Raw genomic sequence first — 14,941 nt, 5'->3', positions numbered from 1 at the left:
AGCTTATTGATGATGTGTGCTGTGGGGTGCTCTTCTGTATTCCTCTTTGTAGCAGTGCACAGGTGCTTTTAAAATTTCTTTAGGAAAAGTTATTGAAAATCTGCTCAATACAAATCCCTTAAGCCAGTATTGATGGAGGTGCTGGTTGAGAAGCTTCTGCCTGGCCAGGAATTTGAAGCATGGATGCCATCTGTGTTCCTGCCATTCTTGGGCCAAATTGCATTTCCAGCCTTTCTGTCCCACACTATTTTTCATTAAATGAATTGAGTTTTCCTGAAAGTGCCTGTCCATAAATACTCCTTCCCACTCGGCACACTCGGGTTATTACTGCTCTCCCAGTCAGAGCAGAGCAGAAGGTAGCCAGCAGTCTTTGCAAAATAAAAAACAGGAGTTGGGAGGGAAGTGGGATAGCTGAGAACTGTACAGAAAGACATTCTCTCTCAGTGGCTTAATGGCAGCCATAAATCTTTTCATAATAGTAGTGAAAAAGGAAGGGGAGAATTGAGTTTAGTTTCATGCGTTTCAGCTGTGAAAGGATAGAATAGTTTTGAAAAGGTATGGAGTGAGGGTGAAACAGCTTTAAAAAAACCAAAAAAAGTCCTGCAAAGTGGCTATAATGACCTCATCCTCAACTTGAAGTTGAAAAGCAATTTAGTGCAAGTTCATACCAAGCAGAGCTTTGCACCTTAGAGCAGAACTAAAAGGGGGTCAACTTTTCACAGTGGCAAGGGTGTAATTCCAGAGGTTCATTTTAATGAGCTAGGTGAAATGAATAATACACGTTTTATTTGGCTTAGGCATATGTGGTTTAGATGCAGAACATAGTTATTGTTGTAGCCTTTTTATTTCTCTACAGTCTTGTGAAGGATTTATGTGCAATGTCATAATTATATTAAATTTAACTGCCTTGTTCACTAGTCTTTTGTTCCTTTAAGGCTTTTTCCAGTTATTAAGTGATACTAATAATCTCTTTTCAGCCTGAGAAACTCCACAAGAGACTAGCTAATGCAGGGAATCAGGCTTGAGATCAGACACAGACCTGGTCTACATCGACCAAAGTTATTACTGTCTAATGACTGTAAGGCAGTAGATGAGCAGCATGCTGGGTGTCGTCACCAGAAGGTTTTAGCTTGGTTGGTGGGCTGAGAGGGAGAAGAAAATTCTTGAACAGAGTCTTCAACTACCCTCAGGGTGTGGCTGCCTTGCCACGGGCAGGTAGAATCAATGCATTCCATGAAGATGAAATGCCCGGGTATACATTGATGTCATTCCAGGCACTGACTGCTCGTGTAGCCCACCGTAGGCCTTACAGACGAAACAGGCAGAGTTACCGCTCTGGAGAAGGGCAAACTCAGCTGGTGAGAAAAGCAAACGTTCCTCTGATCTGACGTGGTGTTGGTGTCTGGATATCTCTTGCAGTGTACTTGCCGCAAAGACATGGTGAAGATTTCCATGGATGTCTTTGTGAGGGTTCTGCAACCAGAACGTTACGATTTATGGAAACAAGGAAAAGACATTGCTGTCCTGGACCATATGAAACCCACGGCTCTGACTAGCCCAGAACTAGATGCCTGGAATGAGACGAAGGCAGAGTTGAAGGCTAAATTGCTTCGCAGGTAAAGAGGGGAGGAAAAAAAAAAGAAAAAAGTTGTGTCTGAGCTGTGTTTGATTTTAATTGCTAAGATTTTAACAATATCATTCTTATTTTGGGATAGTTTGAACTCTTTTTTTTTTTTTTTTTTAAAACGCTTTGTCTTGTCATTTTTCTTGGGTGATATGCCCCGTTGTTGCTCCCTCGTTGTTCTGTTTCCTTTAAATGTTATAGAAGCACATGTTTTCTGAAAGTAGGATGCTGTGTGCCCCCTCACATCTCATCTCTTATCCTGGAAGACAAAAAATCTATAGGAAACATTTATAGCTTCACTTATCAGAAAGCAGGAGGTAAAAAAAAACCCATCAATTGCAAAAGGGATTTTATGCATGCCTTTTTGTGCTTCCTTTGATCTCTGTATTAATTTTCTACAAATTTATGGTTTTTGTGTGTTACAAGCATGCTTGAATTGAAAATTTGGCATGCTAACCTTTTACTGTTGGAATCTTGCTTTATAGGATAGGAGATGAGGAAGAGGACAACAAACACCGGTATGTGACTTCCCTCATCCACTTAAATGACTTCATTCTTTTTCCCTGTCAAGTTTCTTAAAATAATAACTCTGAAAGTGTTTTCCTTTTCCAGTTAGTTTTTTCTTGTCCGCTTCCTTGAAAGGGCACAGAAAATCCTTGGGCACTGAGGTTTCCCAGGCTTCATTTTGGTTTTGTGTAGTTTTCTCAGATCGCCTCTGGCGTTGTTAGAGAAGCTCAGCTATCTCATGCCTGTTCTGGTTTTCCATTCTTGCATGTGCAGTTAATCTACTGAATTAGCAGTGATGTGCAATGATTAACTGGTTGTGGATAAAGCTAACTGGTCACCGAAGCAGACAGTTAATAAAAAGCTGCTGCTGTCCCAGAAAGTGGACTTGAACTAGAGCATTTTAGATACGGGCTGCTGATGTGACAACTTTCCTCCCTCATCAAGCTTGCTTGAAGAATTAAACTCCATAATATAGGAAATGGAATTATCCCAGGGCTTTAATGTACTCGGATGTAAAGCGTGTGCCCTTCCATATGCTCCCTTACCATTCCTTTTTTTTTACATCATTCTGATTCCTGCCTTGCCTGTTTCCCAAAGTGCTTGCAATGTAGCACACAAGGCTTACTTCTTTCTGCTCTCATCGAGTATTTGTTGAATTTCTGGTGCGAGTGTTGGCAGTTTCTGGAAATTGTACCGCTCCAACCAGACGTAATATTCTGCTTGTAATTTCAGTTCCAATATCACTTCTTTGAAATCCAGGAAAAAAGCTTTAAATAGGCTTTAGGTTTCTGGGGCCATCTTTGATGCTCTTTGATTTGCCTTTGAGTAACAGTTTAAAAACTATTGACCTAATAATTTGTTAATTTATTTAGGTACTGTAGCACAGAAAAGGATAACATTCTACTAAGAGTGTGTCTGTCTCTCTCTAGCAATGATCTTTACTGTCTTCCAGGACTTTTCAGTCACCTGGTGCTGCTTTGGACCAGTGGTCCTGTCTCTTGCCTTTTCTATGTGAAATGATGTGTCCATGATATAACAAATGCTGAAATGGGATAGTGTGTTCCCCATTAAATCCATGCTCCAAAAGACATAATAAACAGGGTATTTTGGCAGATAACTGACCTCTGCAACGTTGCTCCGCTCCAGAGGTTATATTCCTAACATGTTTACAGCTATTCCTTCTAGAGTGAGCTTCAGGAAAAGCAGTGTAGTCTGAGAGTCAGAAGTTGCGATTTATGCTCTGTGGGCAATGACTGAACTCCAGTGAGCCCCTGGATCTTTTTCTTCCACATCTGGAAACTGGGAATCTCTTTACTGCCTATGGCTATCAAGGGTTACTTCGCTGTTTGTAATGTTTGCGTACTGTAAGGTACTATATGAACACCAAGGATTATTCTCCCTCTTCGAGCCTATTGCTTAGAGGAGAAGCCTCTCTCAACCTCAGCTATTGCAAAAGATCCAGTTTTTTTCCCCCATATCTATTAATTGTTTCCTAGATTATTTCACTCTTTTCCTGGAGCAGTGTTGAAGCTGTCGACTGCTGCTTAGCAGTAGCCTCACTCCTATGCTTATGTCTTGGAAAGATGTAATTTTGCTTGAAGACTGACTTTTCTCAGCAGGATGGACTTTGCTGGAAGAATGGGATTCACCTCTGCCCAAACCTCTTCACAGTTGTATCTACTTAATTTAAGTCACTTTGTGGTCTGTTCTTCAAAGAGTAAAAATGCTGATTTTTTGCCAACTCTCTTAGAAAATGTAGCTTTTAAAATCTGCAGAGAGATATGTTATTTCTTTTCTAAGGTCATTTGTACTTAGTTACCTTGAAAAACTCAACTTTGTTTACTTTATGGCTTCAGCGAGAGACTGTTTCAGTCTGCAAAAAGCCCATTTCTGGTATGTGAATTATGTCAGATACAGAACATCTTCACTTCTGGAAATGTACAGGCTTCAGCTTGTAGTTCTGGAGGCACAGTTTCTTTAAATGAAGTGCTTTCTGCCTCTCTTCATTTTTCCACAACTTTAGAGTGAGAAGAGCACTGCAAAAAGATATTTTTTAATCCGCTGTGAGTATAAAGCTTTGTGATTTAATTTTTGCCTGGCATTTCTACACCACGGGAATAAAACACTTCACTAAAAATAGTGTGTAACTCTTGATTCTACTTCTATGATTTCTTCACCAACTATGGAAAGTTCCAGCTGCAATGGAAAAGTCTTACAGGTTTATCTCCTCCTCCCACCTTGCTTTTCCCCCACAGAGAAGTGGTGTGTACTTACAGTATGGGTAAAGAGAGACCCTTTTGGGTTCAGCTCTGTGTTCCTGCTAAAGAATGTCTTGCAGGTGCGAAGTTAACATCTATACTTGGAGGGCTACCATATGGTTAGAGTCTAGCAATTATAAATTACCGTGCATGTAGACCAAGTTTCTTTTCTATTAATCATTAATCTCAGGTTGAATTTTTGTCTTCCTCCTTTGTTGGTTACCCGATTAAGGGCTCGTAACTTCATTGTACTCCAAATCTAATTAGCAGCTGAGTTTCTGGGCTCTGAGGGCGGGAAGCTGAATTTCAGCTTTTCTAGAGTCTGGGGCCAATGAATGCAGTGTGATTGCGTTTTACAGTTTGTTATACCACGGTAGATGCAAGGGCCTGGAACAGGGAGGCCATATGGAAGATGCTGCTTTCAAAAAATATCTTTACATGCTAAAAATGGTGTAAAAATTGCAGGTCTCTGAATCAGTCTCTTCAGAAAAAGCGCACTTGTTAGACTTAAACCCAACCTTCAAGCAGCTATTCACTAGATCCTGTAAAAAAAATCGTGCCGGGTCTGGCTAGGATGGAGTTAACTTCTTCACCACAGCCCATAGGGCTGTGTTTGGGAGTTGTGGCCGCCAGTGCTGATAAGGCACTGATGTTGTGGCTGTTGCTGAAGGGCTCTTGCACGGTGTCAAGGCTTTTATCTTCTTCCCTCTCCGCTCCCTGCCCAGTGACTCGGCTAGGGGTGGGTGAGAGATTGGGAGGGGACGCAGCTGGGACAGCTGACCCAAAGGGATACTCCGTATCCTGTAATGTCACCCTCAGCAATAAAAACCGGGGTAGAGAAAGAAGACGGGACGGGGAAGGGTTGGCTTCCAAGTTGTTTGGAGACTGGCTGGGCATTGGTCTGCCTGTGGGAGATGGTGAGTGGATTTCTTTTGCTTATTTCTTTCTATTTTTATTCTTCCCTCTTTCCTTCATCTATTAAATGGTCTTTGTCTTGACCTACAAGTTTTCTGGCTCTTGTTCTTCCTCTTTTCCCTTCTTGTCCCACTGGGGAAGTGGGGAGTGAGCGAGTGGCTGTGTAGGTGCTCGGCTCCTAATACGGTTCCTAACCAAAATACATTATCCTGACTTAAGAATTTGCATTCGTCTTTGCATTGTGGCTGCTGTAATCTCTTTGTTTTAGTGGTGTTGACCCTTTAGAAAGAACAGCATTGCTATTGGCTTGTTAGTATTAGCCTGACCGTATTAATATGCACTTTTTTCAGTTAGACTTCTTTATAGGCCTTGCACCCTGTGAGTTATGCTACTGAAAAAACACAGACTGCCTATTGATTATGCTATAAGCATCGCTATCCTGTGTTTTTAGAAACTGGCAATGCTGGGTAATGTTTCAGAGCTGGAAGATGATGCTTTGCAGACTTCCAGCAGTTTGCCAAAGGGAAGCATGTACAGAATGAAAAGAAATGATGGAATGGAGGCAGAGGATGAAAGGAAGATTTATCACAAGTTTTGGTCTATATTCTGAAATACAAGCAAAATAGATTTAAAATACAATGAAAAGAACTCTAACTGCAGCTCATGAGCTTACATTAGTAATGGTGGGAAAAAGCTCTTCAAGAAACCCGAACAATTAATGGCTGCTGTGAATGGATCTTAACTGTTGTGTCATGCCAGGTTCATCTGTTTCCTTTCAGATATCAGTTTTGCCCTGTAGCTATTGTTAGCTACCTTGTGTTTTCGCTCCAAAGAAGATCCTTTTGTTTTGTATTCGGTTTTTAAAGTCAGTGATCGTTTTATATATTGAAGGCTGTTCTTCTATGTCAAATCACACTTCTGTACTTCTAGGTCTCACAGAAAAAGAAGTCAACCCAGAAGACATAAAACAGAGGATCAGAAGTCTCTTGGGGATGTCATGGCTATTGAAACTGCCTTGGAAGATGTGAAAGTAAAGGAGGAGCTGAAAAGAGGGACAGATCTAGAGGAAGAGGAGAGAAGCAAAGTGATTGAGGGAGGAGAAGGTGAGGGCCCTGCTCACTGATGGCAGATCACTTCAGTGAAGAACTGGGGCAAGCGATCTCTCTAAAACACATTTGTAAATAACTTGTCTGCTGTTGTTTATTTCTGTCGAAATCTCAGCGGAGTCTTTCCCAATATTAAATCTATGCTCACTGAAATACACCATCATTTACAGCAGCAATTGATTTTTCTCTCTCTTTAAGGATTCGGTCCAAATAGCTTTCTTGGCAGGGCTTGAAATTTCTGCCAAAAAGATTACAGGTTTGTAAAAATATATATTAGGGGGGAATATGTTTAAATATTTCACAGAGAAACAAATATATTTTGTGTACTACTCTGAAAAGGAATGATTTGTGCACTCCCTTGTGCAATTAGTCTTTTCCCCTTTCCCTCCCTTCCTCCCCATTTCTTACAGAGACTGTGACTATAGTCAGCCTTAGGTTGTGTGGGATCCACAGCCGCTGCATGAGTGCAAGTTGCAGGTTTGGCTTTCTTCAAGTCTAGCTGTAGGAGGGAGGCTTTTCCGCTTTCTTTGCATGGCTGAAGTTAATACCGGTCCATGACAATTCCCAGTCCTTTATGATTACTTCTGCACGAAAGCACAGGTTCCAAACGGTTTAGGAGAAGGCAAAGAGGAATAGGAGCTGATAGAACAACAGAGCTGTTTTCCACAAAGCTGTGGCTAGATTTATGTGCGACCTCTGATAAGCCACTTAACCTTTCTCTGCTCATCGACACATCTGTACAGCGGGCACAATATTTTTTAATACTATGGTCCTTCTGCAAGAAACAGTGTCTGTAAAATTCTTTGAAGCTGTTTGTTGCAATACACCATGACTTAAGGCACAATATAACTGAAGGCCTGTTGCAAAACCAGAACGTTTTGGTTTGTGGTTTTTGTGTGACATGTTCCTAGAACATATGGTTAGTCCAGAGGCCTGACCTCAGCCATTGTGCTGGAAGCTTTCTTGTGATACCTTTGTCTTCTTGGCTGTGTATGAAAGGCTGTGATTCTTGCTGGGAGTAAGCTGCTTCCCCCTGACGCAATAAGCATGGTTAAGTAGTTGATGTGTTTATTATGCACTCTCTCTTTGAGGCTCTCTGGAGCATTTCATAAACACTAGTGAATTAATTTTCATATATTGTATATATCCATTATTTGTTTAGCATTTGGAGAAAACTGATGCTGCAAACTGTTTAGAGAACCTTAATGATTTTAAAGGAAATCTGTGGAAGCTCTGGGAAAATAATTGAGGTCTTTGTTCGGTTCCAGAGTCTCTTAGCTAGACAGTGTATTTTCCCTTTTCATGGGAAATAAGGAGTTTGAAAATCGTTGTTGTACAGAGCAGGGGTAGCACAGTGCAGACACTTAATTCCAATTGCCCTAAGCTTGAAGGTGTCAGCAGTGTGTTAAATTGCATGCTCTTAGCTCTTGTACAAGTTTAATGGTTGATGCTTGTAATAAATGGCCCAAAAATGCTGATACCTCTTCAGAGACAAGAGATAAGTGACAAGAAGGGATTCGAGATCCTTAGAATGGCAGAGGGACAATAAGGACTCTGTTCTAGCCAAACAGGTTCTAAATCATATGCTCAGACTACATGTTAAGAGCTGTTTAACTGTTAGCACAGGAGGGAAAAACTTCTCTTCAGCGCCGTTGTAGAACTAGAACTAGACTATTTGCTTTGTGGTTTCTGAGGGGTCTAGTGCTCAGTGTGGCTGTTGGCAAATATCCAAGTTCCTTAATGTGGTACAGCAGTCAAATACCACTGAATTCTCTAGTTTTCTGTATCCTACTGTCTGCATTACCTTTCACAAGTGTCTTACAGTTTCATCTTGAAAAAGAAAATAGCATCTGTTTGGATGGCCCTGCTAATGGCAATTTAGCTTCCCCTCCACCTTCACTTTTTCTTTTCCTCTGGTTTTAATTTAGCTTGATTTTTGTACTTACACCAGAAAAGATGACCTTGAGAAGGAGGAAGAATGAGATTTCAAAGTAATCATTGGTTGTTTCTGAGTAGGTCTTGTGCTTCATGTTGGTTATTCGGACTAGCTGAGTATTAATAACATGAGACTTTCACAATTTCTCACCCAGATACTTTAAGGTGTTTTCTTCTGGTTTTTATGACTCAGCTTTATATTCGTAATTGATTATGTTACTATTAATACACTTAGAATTCTTAGCAGGTTGTCTTGGAACTTGAAAAAGGAATGTCTTTAAGCTCTGCTCTTCTCTGGGTGTGCTAAGCAGCACAAATACATCCTGTGAGTCAGCAGGCGTTATCTGCGATGCTGTGCCTGTTAAGAGTCCTGCAGACTTGGGCTACAAACCATGGATCTTACAGGAGGATTCTTTTTTCTTTTAAATAATGTAAGCAGCACTGAGATGCCTAACTGCAAAACAGTTGTGTGTTATTTTCTACCACGTTTCATTAAAAGGCATTCCCACATATCCTCTTGAGTGTTGCAATTGTAAACGAAGTGCATAATTACATGAAGTAATACTGTGACCAAGATGCCGGTAAGCCAGAACTGAAAACTTTTCTGCTGTTAGCTGTATATAATAGTAAGTTGGTGCATAGCTGATTTTTAGGTGACCATTTGCTACATGAGGATTTTAGTTCAGGCAAGATCTCAAGAACTGGCCATTAGCCAAGTGGCTCGTCTCTTGCTGATTTGTCTCCCGTGTTGCTTAAGCTGGCAATGTTGAGTTGTTAAGAGATGAGACTGTTTAAGGTGATGGAAGGTTTATCGTGAAACAATGCCATAGCACAAGAGTTTGTCCTGGAGACTTTCTGGACCTTTCTAGCATCAAGAAGAGAAAACAGAGCCGTTTCAGAAATCTGCTGTCAGTCGCTGTGGCTATCTACATATTTGCAGTACGTGCCATATGAAGTCCTGATAACAACCGAGCAGACACAGCCCCTAGAAGCAAGTAGAAGGTGTTTTCCTGCCACTTTTGCTTTCTGCTGCTCTGTCAGACATGTTTGCGTGTTCTGTTAGCATAGGTGATGTACAGGATATAAACACTGAGCATGTAGGGGTTGCTTTAAGGTAATATTCTCTTCCTAGAAGTAAGTAATGCTGCTTAAGTGAAAACGTGAACTTGTTGTTTAGCCTCCTAAACACCTAAACTTCAGGATGGTGGAACAGGTCTTTGTGATTATTTCATTTACCGCACAGTCTCCCACATAGATTGAAGAAAAACCCTTGAGTGCAACTATTACACAAATACAGACGTCTTGAAGGATGCAGTGCCATATTAGAGGGACGTACTGGCAAAATCCTTCTGCTCTCTCCTGAGTTTAGTTGCATCTTATCTCTGTGTTCTTCTGCTAGATTGGTAAATCTAATTGATAGTTGCTTTTCGAGCTGTTGATGCTACAAATTATTTAACTGAAGTTGTGGCTAAATTGCTGAAGTCCATTTCTAATTGTCTTGGCCCAGTCCCAGGAGATATTGTGCTAGCAGATGAAGTCTGTACTCTTGTAGCTGCTTTTTATGATCTCATTGCCCAAAGCTATGCTGTATGGTCCTATGTAGGTGGTTTGGCTTCCTCACCAGCACCTCTTCCCCTCGAAGGTGTTGTACACCTTCAGTGAACTCCGTATAGTATTTGCAATTATCTCTAGACAAGCAAGTCTTCACACCATGAAAAACCACCGTCATGGTCCTGTCTTCCACGTGTACTAGCTCTACTACTTGTGCCTTTCTTCAGCAGAAGGACAGCTGTGATAGGCATCCCTCTGTCAACCTGCCATACTGATTGGTGCATAAAGATCATCCCGTTCCTTTCTAGAAATATTCCTGTGATAGGCAGATAGGGCCTTTTGAATGTTACCTCACTTCTTCCTGGCTTCTGATTTCATAGATTTGCTTGCAAACTAGTTTGTTCATCTTAATGCAAAAACTTTAAACAAAGTTCTGCGTGCCAGCTGCTGTCAAATTACCCATTTAGAAGTCAATAAAGCTGGTGAATGGCATTTGTTTTGTTGTTGGGTAGAGAATTCTCTGAGTGTATAGAGAGTAAATATGATCTGGTTTTGTGCAACTGGGGAAAAATCCAATTTACCTTTCATTCAATATGTTTGTTTCTCTAAGGAAATTCAATATTCCTTTCTCTGTGACAGAACAAACCAGTTTATCGGAGGGACTGCCTACACAAGTACAATAACTATCTGGGCTGGACTTGTTCCCGAATTTATAAATTAGTGTAAATGAAGTCATCAGACCAGGATTCTGGGAAATGTCGAGGGTGAGGTACCCCTAGAAGATTTTGGCAGGAATTTTAGTATTTTACCTTATTGTGGGATTATTCACCACCTGTTTTTTCAAATCCTCTGTCATGGTTTTAGCTGGGATAGAGTTAATTTTCTTCACTGCAGCTGGTGCAGTGCTGTGCTTTGGACTTAGTATGAAAACAATGTTGATAACACGCAGATGCTTTGGGTGTTGCTGGGTAGGGCTTGTACTAGTCAAGGACTTTTCCAGCTTCCCATGCTCTGCCGGGTGCACAAGAAGCCGGGAGGGGAGGGGGCACAGCTAAAGGAGTGGATTCAAACTGGCCAAAGGGATATTCCATATCATGTAATGTCATGCCCAGTATGTTACCTGGGAGGAGCTGGCCGGGGGGGGGAGCAATCACTGCTCGGGGACCGGCGGCGTTGGTCGGCAGGTGGTGAGCAGTTGCAGCACTTGTTGTTTGGGTTTTTTCCCCCCTCTTCCCAAGATCTCGCTCATTATTTTTCATTGTTTTACTATTATTATTATTATTATTACTGTTTTACTTTAATTATTAAACTGTTCTTGTCTCAACCCATAAGTTTTCTTACTTTGGCCCTTCTGATTCTCTCCCCCGTCCCACAGGGGTGGGGGCAGTGAGCGAGCAGCTGGGTGGTATTTAGCTGCTGGCTGGGGCTAAACCACAAGACTGTCCCTCCTGCAGATACCTCATTGTTGTGTGATGGTTTATCTGATTTTCTGTTCATGATGTTTGGCTGGTCAGCTTTGGTTTAGTCCTTAATGGAGAAGTCGGAGTAGGTTGGGGCTGGTGAAGCATCGTTATTAGGGTGAATAGTCTTTCTCTGTCTTTCGTTATCATCAGCCCTCCTCCCCATCCTGTTAGTGGGAAGGTGACCTTTGCAGCAGAGTCATCCAGTCATCATCTGCAGGTGAAAAACAACCTCTTATGTAATAAACAGGTGCTCTACAGAGAGATGCCAGTGCTCAATTTACTTTCTTTTGAGTGAACTGATAACTTCATTCATGAAGTGGGGGAAGAGTTGGGCAAAGGGAACATACATCATTTTAGATGGAATAAGGCAAGGCATCACCTGTCCTAACCAAGAGACACTTGCCTAGTGGCCAGTAGGAATTCTAATTGCTCTGTAAAATCAGACTGCGTGGATCCTTTAGCAGAGTTATATTGGGAAGATAGGTGGGGAAGACTTCTATGGGTCATTGCTGCCTATGGTAAAAATACTGAGACATCTGGCTGTTCAAGAAGTGTTTTTGTTGTCACAGCCGTGTAAGAGACCTACAACACCATGCAGATAAGATGAGTGACAGTAAGCTGGGGGAAACAAGGGCAGATGGAGCAAGCGTTAGGAAAGGATATCTTGGTAACCAGTGCTGGCGTGGTGTCTCTAATAGGCTTAGTTCAATGCTGTACTTGATTTATGCTTTAAAGGCATCTTTTCTTAAAAGACCTTACAGTAGAATTCTTCTGGTAATAATGATTGAGGTATCTTTGTTTAATTCTTCACTCCCTAGGGCTGTTGAATGCATTGACACGCAGAAATACTCAGATAAGAGCTATGCTTGCAAATAGAGGGAGCAGTAAACGGGGGTGGTCCAGAGGTTAGGGCAAACCAGTGATACAGAACAGCGGTCTCCAAACCTTTTTGATTGCGCCCCCTTATCAGCAAAAAAATTGCGAGTACGTGTTCTGATATATGTATATTTACTTATAAAATCTGTACATGTCTTACTGTGCTAAAATGTTATGTATATTATCAAACATACACAAAAATAGACTTTTTAAAAGGATTAAATGAAGATAAAATACTATTTTAAAGATATACTTTTTAAATTTCGTTAACGGTAAAAAAAATTTTCTTCCTGCACCCCCCTTTGGAGACTGCTGATGCAAAAAACTTGAAATACAGAGTCAAGGCTACTGTAATATATTACATGCTTTTTGACACGCTGTCCAGTTTCTTAGGGGTTTAGATATTTTTTCCTGCAGGCAGCATTCATTTTGGCAGATGTTTTTTGTTCCAGTCAAGAATTAAATAATCCGTAGAAATGACATAAGTCTTTTCTTTCTAAAGTGGGCTTTTCTAAGTCAGTGCCGAAGTACAGCTGAATATGTCTACAGCTTTCAGTCTGCCTGTTTGAAAAGAATAATACCATAATGTAATATGTTAGCCCAGCATTGGAGCTTTCTGATGAAAGGAGAAAAATATTAAATGCCCAGAAATCTTGGCACATGAAGCTCAATGTCGCCTATTATTTTGAAACAGGTGACTGCAAAGTAAAGGCCCGTCCTCCAAAAGTAAAAAGTGAGAGGAAGAAGAAGCACCTTTTCCATCAGCATCAGCACCATCTGCAAGCACCTCAGCCTCCGCTGCAGCAGCAGCCACCGCCGCTGCCACCACCGCCTGCACCACAGCAGCAGCTGGCAGGGGACAAGGCGCCAGCCCTACGGCCACCGGCACCCCCAGCAGTACCCACGTCATCCGCAGCGGAAAAGAGCTTGCCTCCAGCTCCCCTGAACATTATCCAGCCCTCAGAGGCACCCATCGAGGAAGATGACTTCAAACCTCGGCCGATCATTCCCATGCTCTACGTGGTTCCACAGACCAAAAAGGTGGTGTTTGACAAGGAGCGCATGTCCTGCCAGCAGGCGTTTGAGCAGTTCGCCACGCAAAAGAGTCCAAGTTGGCGGGAGCAGGCGGTCCCTATGGAAATCCCTGTGAAGGAGGAGGAGAATGCAGAAGCAGAAAACACAGAGGTCGCTACGGAGGTCAGTGATTTACAGGTTTGCATGACCAAGGCTGTGGTCATAGCGTAGCATGCATGATCAAGGCATGTGGTCAGAGCTATATAGCTCGTGACTATGACATTTGCTAGTTTTAAGCAACAAGTTGAGGACTAAACTTGGAGTAAGAGGAGCCCTGAATTGTGCGTGAGTCTCCAGTGGAACAGTGCCATGCTGGAGAGCCATAGAGTGCTTCTACAGGAAGAGATTGATTATCTTCTCACAGTTCAGTCCATCATTGCATTGACGCTAGCTGATGAATCAAACTTGTTTATTGCCTTCAAAAGATGAAACAGAGAATCTCTTTCCCTGCTACTAACAGTACAGCTAACACTGAAATGATCATCCCAAGCACTAGGCAGGAAGACCCAGCACAAGCAAACAGCTGCTGCAGAGCAACTATTCTGAGAGTGGTAAAGCCAAACAATCCCAAGGGGAACGTTGATCACACCAACACTTGGATAATTCTTCCCCCTTGTTTCTGACTTCTCCAGCTGATACCATGTGCTTTTTGCTCCCAGGTGTTGGCCTGCTGTATAGCGTTGCCTAGGGATCTTTTCCGTCCTGAGATTTAGAATTGGAAAAGTTGGCAGAAAACTTCTTCATGAACAATGCAGTTCATGGCACGTAATCTGTCACAGGCATCTCTTCCCCTTGGAGAGTGCTTTCCTGAGGACAGCTGCCAAAAGAGGAAGGAGGATAATGTTCAAGAATTAGCAGCGAGTCAGAGCAATATTACGTAGCTCTTTTTTCCTGCATGATGCTGCAGAAAGAGCCAAGGGAATGGCAAAGCACTATTAGAAGTGGTGGGGTAGGGGAAATGTGCATTGCTATACCGGCGTGGCACATTAGCGTGCCTTTCATGTAAATTTTTCTAAGATAATGGCTGCAGACTAGAGAGGAAAAAACGGCTATGCTGTGCTCTGACAGGCTGCTGTAAGTGCTTTCATTTCTGCTCACTCCTGTGTGACATGGAATGTACTTGAATTTCCTTCTTAATGCTGTAGCACTGCTGCTTGTCCTCATGTTTGTGAACCAGAGCACGTGGTACTGTCAGTTTCTAGTGCGGAGTAACTCACCTGTAACGCCTTCGGTGCCCGTCACCAGAGAGCACTGCGAGCCCCTGTCATTAGAAGCACGCAGTATTTACAATGTTGGATGGCACGCAGGGCAGTGGGTGCAGTACAATATAAATATACTTGTCATAAAACACACTTGTAATGTTCTAGTAATCTGTCCCTGGTCCTGTATGCTCTGTACATCATTTTTGTGCTAGATCTCCTAGCTGTTTGTGATTGACCAGACTTTTCTTAAGCTAATGGAATTGGCAGGCTCGAAGCTGTTATGAGGCTGTTCTGATTTTAAGAAAAAAGTGTAGTTTACCTTTATCTGACATCTTAAGAGAGAACATTGGCTTTACCTACTACAGTAATTGCCTCGGGAGGCTTTATCGATCTCAGCCAAAAGGCAGTGAAAAGTTTGCTGTGTAAATTC

At 42.0% G+C, this 14,941-nt stretch overlaps 1 protein-coding gene across 3 annotated transcripts in view; it reads left to right on the top strand.

Annotated features, from left to right (window-relative positions):
* KDM4B (lysine demethylase 4B) overlaps positions 1-14,941 on the top strand; it is a 107,956-nt gene that overhangs the window by 69,798 nt on the left and 23,217 nt on the right. For 2 of the 3 annotated variants that reach the window (XM_075077587.1, XM_075077589.1), the window contains 4 exons: positions 1,420-1,616; positions 2,110-2,142; positions 6,235-6,407; positions 12,930-13,432. In XM_075077587.1, coding sequence (XP_074933688.1) covers positions 1,420-1,616; positions 2,110-2,142; positions 6,235-6,407; positions 12,930-13,432 — 906 coding nt within the window. The remainder of the gene's footprint in view (positions 1-1,419; positions 1,617-2,109; positions 2,143-6,234; positions 6,408-12,929; positions 13,433-14,941) is intronic. The other variant, XM_075077588.1, reaches the window with a different exon arrangement.

This window comes from Phalacrocorax aristotelis, chromosome W, assembly GCF_949628215.1.
Source record: "Phalacrocorax aristotelis chromosome W, bGulAri2.1, whole genome shotgun sequence".
NCBI classification, from domain to species: Eukaryota; Metazoa; Chordata; class Aves; order Suliformes; family Phalacrocoracidae; genus Phalacrocorax; species Phalacrocorax aristotelis.
This window is presented reverse-complemented; position numbering and strand designations above follow the sequence as displayed.